This window comes from Rhinoraja longicauda, chromosome 27, assembly GCF_053455715.1.
Source record: "Rhinoraja longicauda isolate Sanriku21f chromosome 27, sRhiLon1.1, whole genome shotgun sequence".
Classification (NCBI taxonomy): domain Eukaryota; kingdom Metazoa; phylum Chordata; class Chondrichthyes; order Rajiformes; family Arhynchobatidae; genus Rhinoraja; species Rhinoraja longicauda.
The window spans coordinates 10,181,872-10,191,976 of NC_135979.1; the positions used below are offsets into that span (position 1 = coordinate 10,181,872).

Sequence of the window (10,105 nt, forward strand, 5' to 3'; positions counted from 1 at the left end):
AGGGTGGTTGTGACAGTCCCATTTTCTCTATCCATCCCAGTGATGGCTGAGGTCAATAGTAGTGAACCAGATAATATCGTAGCCAAGATTGGAACCTGGCGAGTCCTATACATGGGAGGTATAGGAATAAAAGGCAGAACACTCTGTCACCGTTAGAGATGCTAGTTTATTAACAGCAGCGTTATCATTATACAGTCTGATATGTAACACAGTTTAGAAGTCATAGTGTAGCAAGAACAATTGCCAAACCTTTAATACAAACTAGGAAAGCTCAGGGGGGGGGGAGGGAGGGAGAGAGCTCAGACGTATTCCTTCAGTGGGTAGTCAGTTGTAACATTCTGAGTCAGCGGTGAAGGGTGATTGGAAGTGTAACCGTTCCAGGGGCCTTGCCTGCCATCACCACCCGTTGGCAAAGAGCAACAGAGGAAGGCACCTCCGATGCTGAGGAAACAGCTCGCCGACCAGCCCACGTACAGCGCATCTCCCAGCTCCCACTTCAGGTTCTCCGGCAGCAGTGGGTTGTAAAAGTCCCTGATGATGTTGTGAGCCACCCAGGACACAGGGACCAGGACACACAGCCCGGCCAGGATGAAGAAGGAGCCCCCAGCTGTGACTATGTAACCCTTTGCCCTCCGGTTGTCCCCAGCGCAGTCGGTGCACTTCATCCCCACGGTGGCCACCATGATGGCGAGGAGCCCGGAGGAGATGGCCAGGCACATGAAGGCTCTGGCCAACTGCACGTCGCCAGTCAGGTCAAGCACTGAGTCGTAGGAGTCACACACCAACCTGCCCGATGTCTGCTGGTAGACACAGGTCATCCAGATGCCTTCCCAAGTGATCTCTGTGTTCAGGATGGTGCTTCCAATGAACGGTGTGATCTTCCACTGAGGCATTCCCGTAACTGCACAGGCACAAATCCATCCTATTATCCCAATGAGGAAGCCGAGAAATTCCACGCCAGTGCTGCCCATTGCCTTGGGCAATTCCTCCTCTGTCTCTTACGATCAATCTGTTTCCCTGTCTCTCTCTCTCTCTCTTCCGTCTGCTGCTGTCATTCAGTTTTTCTATCTCTGTCACTCCATGGTTTTCCTTTACTTTGTCTCTCTAATTATCTTTCTCCACGTCTTTTCTTATTGAAGTGCCTTTAAACACACTCGGCTTCTTTTGCCTGTCGGACTATCTCTGTTTCTTTCTCCCTGCTTTATTTCTCAGTCCGCCTTGCTCGTTTGCGGTCTATTATCTTCTGTTTCCTTTCTTTCTTCTCCTCTTGCTCCTCTTTCTCTCGGTTCGGGGATTCTGTCCGATCCAATGACATTTCACTGCCCGCAGTCACCTGGGTCAGTCACATCTGCTCATTCCTGGTCAGAGCTATTGAGCAGATCAAAGGATGACAGGCAAAGTACCAGGGACCTCTGTGCGTGTGTGAAGGAAAGCTGAACGATGGCACCAGCAGTTTGTGGAACTGCACCTGTCTCAGGTATCAAAGGATGGATTTCCACCGAGGTTGTGGAGCGAGAGAGAACAAAGAAATAGGGAAATAATGACATTACCTAAGCAATGAAAAGTTCTTATCACGAGGCTGCTAAAGGATAGATGCTGACATGCCAAGGTATAACCAGGTGAAATCTTCCTGACAATCTACTTGGACCAATGGCCGAGTGTTCATTACACGACATCTTCATAGTTATTGAAATTATAATAGAACCTTTCACATCAAATTTCTCTAATGTTAAAGAGATGAAAGTAGACAAATAGGCAGCAAAATTGGAAACTTCGTTCAAAGTTGGCGACAGTCGGTCTCCAATCACCCCGCAAATTTATTGGCGTGTCTTATAAAAGTTCAATAAAAATCACACCCCAAGTGTCAGGAATCAAGAGTGTTTAATTGTCATATGTACTGGAAAAAGATCAATGAACTTCTTACTTGCAGCAATATAGCAGGTCAGTAAATACTGTACTCAGGTAGGTAGACAGGTACATGGATAGGACAGGTTTGGAGGGATATGGACCAAACACAGGCAGGTGGGACTAGTGTAGATGGGACATGTAAGCATGGGACATGTGTGGGCAAATTGGGCCGAAGGCCCTGTTTCTACGCTGTATGATTCTAACTATGACTCTAACTATGACTCTATGACTAACAAATACATAATAAACAACAACAATTCAATAAATGAAAATCCCCAATATTAGTGCAAAAACTCCCAGAGTCCTTAATGCAACCAGGACAGTTTGTAGTTCCTTGTTTAATTGGTGTTTGTAGTTGGTTGTTGGGAAGAAGCCATTCTTGAACCTGGCAGTCACGATTTTCAGACTCCGGATGGCAGGAGTGAAATGAGTGATGTGGGTCCTTGATGATACTGGCTGCCTCTTTGAGACAACACCTCCTATAGATCCTTTCCCTGGTATGGAGCTCAGTGCCCATGATGGACCGGGAAGTGTCTTAACACTTTTTATAGTCTCCTTTGTTCCTGGACTTTGGCGATAAAGACAAATGCTGATGCAAAGTGAATAATGAAATCTAGATGTGACTTGTACAATACATCCAGACTTTGCTCAATTGGTTTGATGAGAGGCATTGATCACATGACCAAACAATCTAAGTGCTGTTTCTACTATTAGTTTACAGATACCACATGGAAACAGACCCTTCGGCCCACCGAGTCCATGCCGACCATCGATCACCCATTCTCACTACTTCCACATTATCCCACGTTCGCATCCTACACATTAGGGGCAATTCACAGAAACCAATTAAGCTACAAACCTGCACATTTTTGGAATGTGGGAGGAAACCGGAGCACCCGGAGAAGACCCATGTGGTGGTAGGGAGAACGTGCAAACTCCGCACAGACAGCACCTGTAGTCAGGCTTGAACCCAGGTCTCTGGTGCTGTGAGGCAGCAGCTCTACCACTACGCCATTGTGTCACCCCTGTGTGAAATGTTTTAAAGGGTGTTTTTTAGGTCACATTTTAAAATTCCATCACGTTTCTTCCCATGATTAGCACAACCTAAAGGCCTCCACAATGGTGCGTGTGATTTTTAATTGAGTAGGCTCTCAAATCCATTTGTAATTCCTGCTTCCAAATCAACAGACACGGCCTCTGGATATGAGCGGGAAAAAAGACACAAAGTGCTGGAGTAGCCCAGCGGAACAGGAAGCTTCTCTTGAGAACATGGGCAGGTGACATTTCATGTCAGGACCCCACTTCAGACTTCTGCCGGCCAAGATTCCAAGTTACGCTAATCTCCTCTGCCTGTACATGATCTACAGTATATCCCTCCATTTCCTACATATCCGTGTGTCTATCGAAAAGCCACATAAAGGCCACTTTTGCATCAGCCTCTACCACCTGCCAGTGTTCCTGGCTCCCTCTACTCTATGTCTAAAAACTAGCCACTTTTAAACTTTGCCCCTCTCACCTTAAAGCTATGCCCTCTAGTCTTGGACATTTCCACTCTGGGATAAAGGTTCTGACCATCTCCTCATGTGCCATTTGAACCTAACTCAAGTCTAAAGAAGGGTCTCGGCCCGAAATGTCACCTGTTCGTTTTCTCCAGTGACCCTGCCTGATCTGCTGAGTTACTCCAGCATTTTGTGTCTATGTTCAGTTTAAACCATCAACTGCCGTTCCTTTCTATACATCAAGCCTTCCAAGACCATATATCAAGGTGAAATTCCCTTTTTTCCATTTAATTAATTGTTAGTTTAGTTGGCCAAATTAATGCCTCTGTTAAAATATTCAGTAGCGCCTCCATCAGTTGGTATACTGTAGCAACAACTGTTCTACCTGAGAACACTGAAAAAGTCTGGTCTACCCCAACAGCTGCTGACGACCTTCTACCGCTGCACCATAGAGAGCATCCTAACACATGGCATCCCTGTGTGGTACCTCAGCTGCACGGAGGCAGAGAGGAAAGCTCTTCAGCAGGTAGTCCATAGAGCTCAGAGGACCATCGGAACACAGCTACCAGCCTTGGAGGGCATCTACAACACACGATGCCTCAGAAAAGCCACCAGGATCCACAAAGACTCCTCACACCCCTGCAACAGTCTGTTCGAACTTCTACCATCAGGCAGACGATACAAGGCCTTCTACGCCCGCACCTCCAGACTCAGGAACAGCTTCATCCCCAGGGCCATAGCTGCTATGAACCGGTCCTGCTGAGCCGGATGGTCACATCGCACAGTGAACCGGCACAGACCTACTTGCACTTTATTCTGTTTTAAAACTGTTCTAATTTGTTTCATTGGGTTGTTTAAATTTAAATTAATACTGACTAGCTAATTAATTTATTGCATCGTTTGGGAGGCGCATTCCCAATCTCGTCAATAAAGATATATTGTATTGTATTGTATTGTAATATTGCTACGCTGGTGCAAGACAGTGAAATCGGCACATATCATCTGGCAAAGACCTCATTAATTCTGCTGTGAACACTTTGGCTGGTATTCAGAAGTAACCTGAGGCACTGATATTTATTTGTTGTGTAATACTTTCCCTTTTCATTAAGTGGAAATATTAGCTCACCCAAAGTAGTTTTCCATTTCCCAGCAGGCTGATTTGAACAGAACAATCCTCAATGCCTGATTGAACTGAAATTGTCATCTGGCTTGAAGTCCTTCTCATCTTTCCGTTCAAACTATGTTAAACTTCAATGTTACTGGTGTAACTTTAAATCCACCGTGGTGAGGGATTTATTCAATTTCATTAACTTGTTTAGACTTTCAGCGTAAACCTACACAGTTTTACTTTAGTTTACTTTAGAGATACAGTGCACAAACTGTCCTTTGCCCCACCTGAGTCTGTGCCGACCAGCGATCTCTCCGTACACTAGCACTAGGGACAATTTACAATTTTACCGAAGCCAATTAACCTGCAAAGGTGGGAGGAAACCAGAGCACCCGGAGAAAACCCACAAGGTCACAGGGAGAATGTACGTACTCCATACACATAGCACCCAGAGTCAGGATTGAACCCGGGTCTCCGGCGCGGTAAGGCAGCAAATCTACTGCTGCTCCTCCGTGCTGCCCACATAATATAAATGATTGGCTCGATCCGGGTCGCATTTCCTTTGCAGAGTGTTACGGGTTGGCAGTGAGAGAGTCGAGACTGTGGTTAAATAAACCGGTGAGAGTAACAGGGAACTGAATGAGAAGACACTGTAAAGAATTCTAGCTTATTATCTCTTTCCTTCAAGAACAAAGTCATTTAGCTGGTGGTTCATATCAAAGCAGCTTCCTGCTCGAGATGATGCCTTGCTTGACCGGTTGTGATCTTGGAGAAACACAGCCCTACCAGGCAGTAAACCATGTCAAGCCAAATCAGGATGAGTTTATTGTTATATGCACAAGTATGGTGTGGTACAGGAACAATGAAGTTCTTGCTTTGGAGTAGCATCATGGGCATATAGACTCGGACAATGCCCCAAACCATAAACTATACATAAATTACACAGGCATTCTACAAGACAGGAAAAAACACAAGACATTAGTGCAAGAAAATTAGAAAACACCAGACCAAGTGGACGCGTTGGACCCAAACCTCTCCTGCATTGGTGCAGCACCCTCTCCTCCCCCCTCCCTTCCATCCCCCCCCCCTTTGCCCCCCCTCCCCTCCCCTCCTCCCTCCCTCCAACGCCCCCTCCCCCTCCCCCTCCCCTCCCGCTCCCCTCTTCCCCTCCCCCCCACTCCATCCCCCTCAACCCCTCTTATCCTCCCTCCACCTCCCTCCACCCCCCTCCCTCCCTCCCTCCCCCTCCCTCCCTAGGAGATAGATTTAAACTTTAAAATGTGAATAACTTAAAAAATATAACACCGATTTCAATGAAACCTCTTCCATTAGCACCAAGGGGACGACGGTGAGTAAGGTGGGCCTAAAATTGTTGCACTATCGTGTACCGTTTTGGCTGTAGTTCAGGAACAAACAAACAAACAAGAGTTTTAGTATATAGGTAGATGATTCCATGGTAATGTAAGAGTGAACCAATGTGTTCCATTGCTGAGATGGGATTTGAACTGAGTAGGTTGGTTCTAATCTTACCTGAGCAATGATAGGTCAAATGAGCCAAGCCCTCACCAAGAATGCTGTAAATTGTCCCTGTTGCGTAGGAAGCGGATGTGAACGTGGGATAACGTCGAGCTTGTCTTAATGGATGATTGAATGGATGATGGAAGGGTAAACTAAACTAAACTAATCAACAATCCTTGTGGCTTGGCTGAAGAAACTTGCCAAATTGGATCAAAGTATGAGCTGTTTCACAATGCTAAAAATTACTGAATTGCCACATCTGCAATGATGTTGACGTACAGCTGTCTTTAGACTTGACAGATACAGTGTGGAATCAGGCCCATCGGCCCACTGAGCCCACGACGACCAGCCATCACCCACCGTGCACTAACAGTATGCGACACACTGGGGACAAGTTGCAATTTTACCGAAGCTAATTAACCTATAAACCTGTACGTCTTTGGAGGGTGGGAGGAAACCGAAGCACCCGGAGACAACCCACGTGGTCGCAGGGAGAACGTACATACTCCATGCAGACAGCAACTGTAGTCAAGATCGAACCTGGGTCACCGACGCTGTAGGGCAGCAACTCTATCGCTGTGCCGCCCCTGAGTTAACTGATGTTTTCCCAAACTCAGCTAACCCGTTTAAATAGGGCATTCATCAATTCCTTCCATCAGAGTTAGTCATCACCGAGCTAAGGACAGCGCATCTTAACGCGTTGATATGTTTCATATGTCCCCCAAGGATTGTATCAGCCCTGTCTGCATTTAATTATGAATATATTTTTATTTGTATTTATATAGAAAAAAATTAAAGATAAATGCAATGATCTGCCTCACAGTATAACAGTCCAGATACATGGAGACTTCTCGTATTGTTTCAGGAAGTAACTATCTGTAGGAATGTGTTAACCTCCACAATAATTCACATTCATCAGATCCCATTGTTTTTTATTTTAAGGTATGGTTTGATAACTCTTCTTTAATCGTCACCATTCTCCAGTTCCAGCGGATTACAGGTTCCCGGGTGTTGATCCTGATCCATGTTTCTAAGCTGGTAAACTCCAGGTTCAAAGGTTGGTCCTAAAAATAACAAACTAAATTACTTACAGCACACAGTAAAAACAATTCAATAAAATCCACTCTTGAAACGATAGCTTACTCACAAAATGCGCATGCAATGCACAATATTCATGATGTGCTTTTAATACAGTGAAATACCCCGAAGGGATTTCAAGGCAACATTTCCATATTTGCTATCATATGATATAGATGGCAGCCATTTGGTCCATTGGGTCCCTGTTGGCTCACAGAGCAATTCACTGACTGATTTTCCTTTCAACCTCCTCTTTCCACATTCCCATTAATCCCACCAAATTCTACCACTTTAGTTTAGTTTTAGTCCTAAAGATGCAACATGAAAACAGGCCCTTCAGCCTACCGAGTCCATGCCGGCCATGATCACCCATACACTAGTTCTATCCAACGCACCAGGGGCCAATTTACAGAAGCCAATTAACCAACAAACCCAGAGAATCCAGTACAAAATCCTCCTCATGACCTACAAAGCCCTCCATAACCTGGCCCCATCCTACCTGACTGACCTCCTCCACAGGCACACTCCCACCTGCACCCTCCACTCTGCTGCTGCCAATCTCCTGTCCCCCCCCCCCATCCGGACCAAACTCAGATCCTGGGGGGACAGGGCTTTCTCCATCGCTGCTCCCACCCTCTGGAACTCACTACCCCAAACCGTCAGAGACTCCTCCTCACTCACCACATTCAAAACATCACTGAAGTCTCACCTCTTCAGCACTGCCTTCAACCACTGAAGATCACCTCACCTTCTGTCTCCTTTCTCTGTCCGTTTATTTATTTATCTATTTATTCACTTCTCTATGTTCTAGAAATCCCTGTAAAGCGTCTTTGAGTGTTTGAAAAGCGCTATATAAATGTAATGCATTATTATTATTATTATTATTATGTCTTCATGGTGTGGGCAGAAACCGAAGCACCCGGAGAAAACCCATGCAGTCACAGGGTGAACATGCAACCTCTCTACGGACAGCACGTCTTTGGAGTGTGGGAGGAAACCGGAGAACCTGGAGAAAACCCACGTGGTTACAGGGAGAGTGTTCAAACTCCATACGGACAGCACCCATAGTCAGGATCGAACCCGGGTTTCTGGCGCTGTAAGGCATCAGCTCTACTGCTGCTCCAACATGCACCCTATATACACACTCGGGCTGATAATCCACCCACACATCTTAGGGATGTGGAAGAAAACCAGCACACCAGATGGAAACCCATGTAGTTAAATAAAGAACATGCAAACTCCACTCAAACAGCACCAGATGTCAAAAAATGTGACATATCCTCACAAGGAATTGTTTGCAATAGTAGCTGTGGCTTGCTCGTTGATGTAGGTAGGGTCTAAGGAGCATTTTAACGTTGGATAACAAAGTAGAAAGTCAGAAATAAATTGGCAAGAAAACTCCAGAGCTTAGGAACAGTTAGCCAAAGGCACAATCACCAGTGATTAAAATCACTGATTTTAAGATATGATAAAGGGCAGCACTGGCAGAGAACAGATATGTCAATAGTTTGTGGGACAAAGAGTTTACATAAGGAGGAAAAATGCTGTGGGAGATTTGAAAATAAGGATGAGAATTTTCAAACTGAAGTACGCTGGACTAGGACACCAGGAATACAGGAGTAATGAGTGAATTGGATGATGCACATCAGGATATGGGGAGCGGAGTTTAGTTTAGAGATACAGCTATGGAAACAGGCTCTTCGGACAGCGAGCCAGTACTGACCAGCAATCCCTGTACATTATCCTACACACATGGGACAATTTACAATCTTTACCGAACTTTTACATTTTTAGATTTAGATTTAGAGATACTGCGCGGAAACAGGCCCTTCGGCCCACCAGGTCCGCGCCGCCCAGCGATCCCCGCACACTAACACTATCCTACACACACGAGGGACAATTTTTTTTTTTTACATTTGCCCAGCCAATTAACCTACAAACCTGTACGTCTTTGGAGTGTGGGTGGAAACCGAAGATCTCGGGGAAAACCCACGCAGGTCACGGGGAGAACGGACAAACTCCGTACAGACGGCGCCCGTAGAAGGGATCGAACCTGAGTCTCCGGCGCTGCATTCGCTGTAAGGCAGCAACTCTACCGCTACGCCACCGTGCAGCCCCACTTGTACATCCTTGGAGTGTGGGAAGAAGCCAGAACACCCGGGAAATCCAACGCGGTCATAGGGAGAATGTGCAAACCTCATACAGAACAGCGCCCGTAGTTAGGATCGAACCCTGGTCCCTGGTGCTGGAAGGTAGCAACTCTACTCCTGCGCCATGGATGAGTTTGTGTTTGCAGGATTATGAAGGCGAAATGCCGTCCAGAAGTTGGAGTGGTGCAGAATATTAGGAAGGAAATCCTAAAGCTAAAAACTTAGACAAAACGATATCTGGTGGATTGATTAACATTGAACATATGCAAGAGGCCTAAGTTGGAGGAGTGCAGAGATAGGGAGAGGTGGGACCAAGTATAGATTTCAACACAAGGATAATGTTTTTTTTAAAGTGAAAGCCTTCACAGACTGGGAGTCAATATACAGTAGTTTGAGTGGATGATAAGTGGTTGGAATTAGTTTTCGTTTTAGTTTTAGAGATAGAGCATGAAACCAGGCCCTTCGGCCCACCGTTCACATACACTAGCACGATCCTACACACCAGGGACAACTTAGAATCTTTACTGAAGCCAATGAACCTACAACCCTGTATGTCTTTGGAGTGTGGTGGGAAACCGAAGAGCCCGATGAAAACCCGTGCGGGTCATGGGGAGAACGTACAAACTCCGCACCGCAGAGCACCCGTCGTCAGGATCGAACCCGGGCCTCTGGCGCGGTAAGGCAGCAACTCTACGGCTGCACCACCGTGCCAAAGTAGTTGCAGCTCACCATACAAAGTGCAGGTCATTTGCCGAGTTCAAATTGACCGAGTGTGGAGAATGTAACAGTGGGCCAACCAAACTACGCTCAGTGAAGGACATGGTCGTGGGTTCCAGCAGGGATTG

At 46.1% G+C, this 10,105-nt stretch overlaps 1 protein-coding gene across 1 annotated transcript; it reads right to left on the reverse strand.

The window, feature by feature from the left end:
• Window positions 1-299: 299 nt before the first annotated feature.
• Window positions 300-971, reverse strand: LOC144606743 (claudin-4-like). The gene has a single exon (XM_078423081.1). The coding sequence runs from the start codon at window positions 969-971 to the stop codon at window positions 300-302; it is 672 nt and encodes a 223-aa protein (XP_078279207.1).
• Between the last annotated feature and the right edge of the window lie 9,134 nt (window positions 972-10,105).

What these genes read in the sequence shown, in the direction of transcription:
- LOC144606743 (XM_078423081.1), bottom strand. Translation starts at nt 971, where the DNA reads ATGGGCAGCACTGGCGTGGAATTTCTCGGCTTCCTCATTGGGATAATA.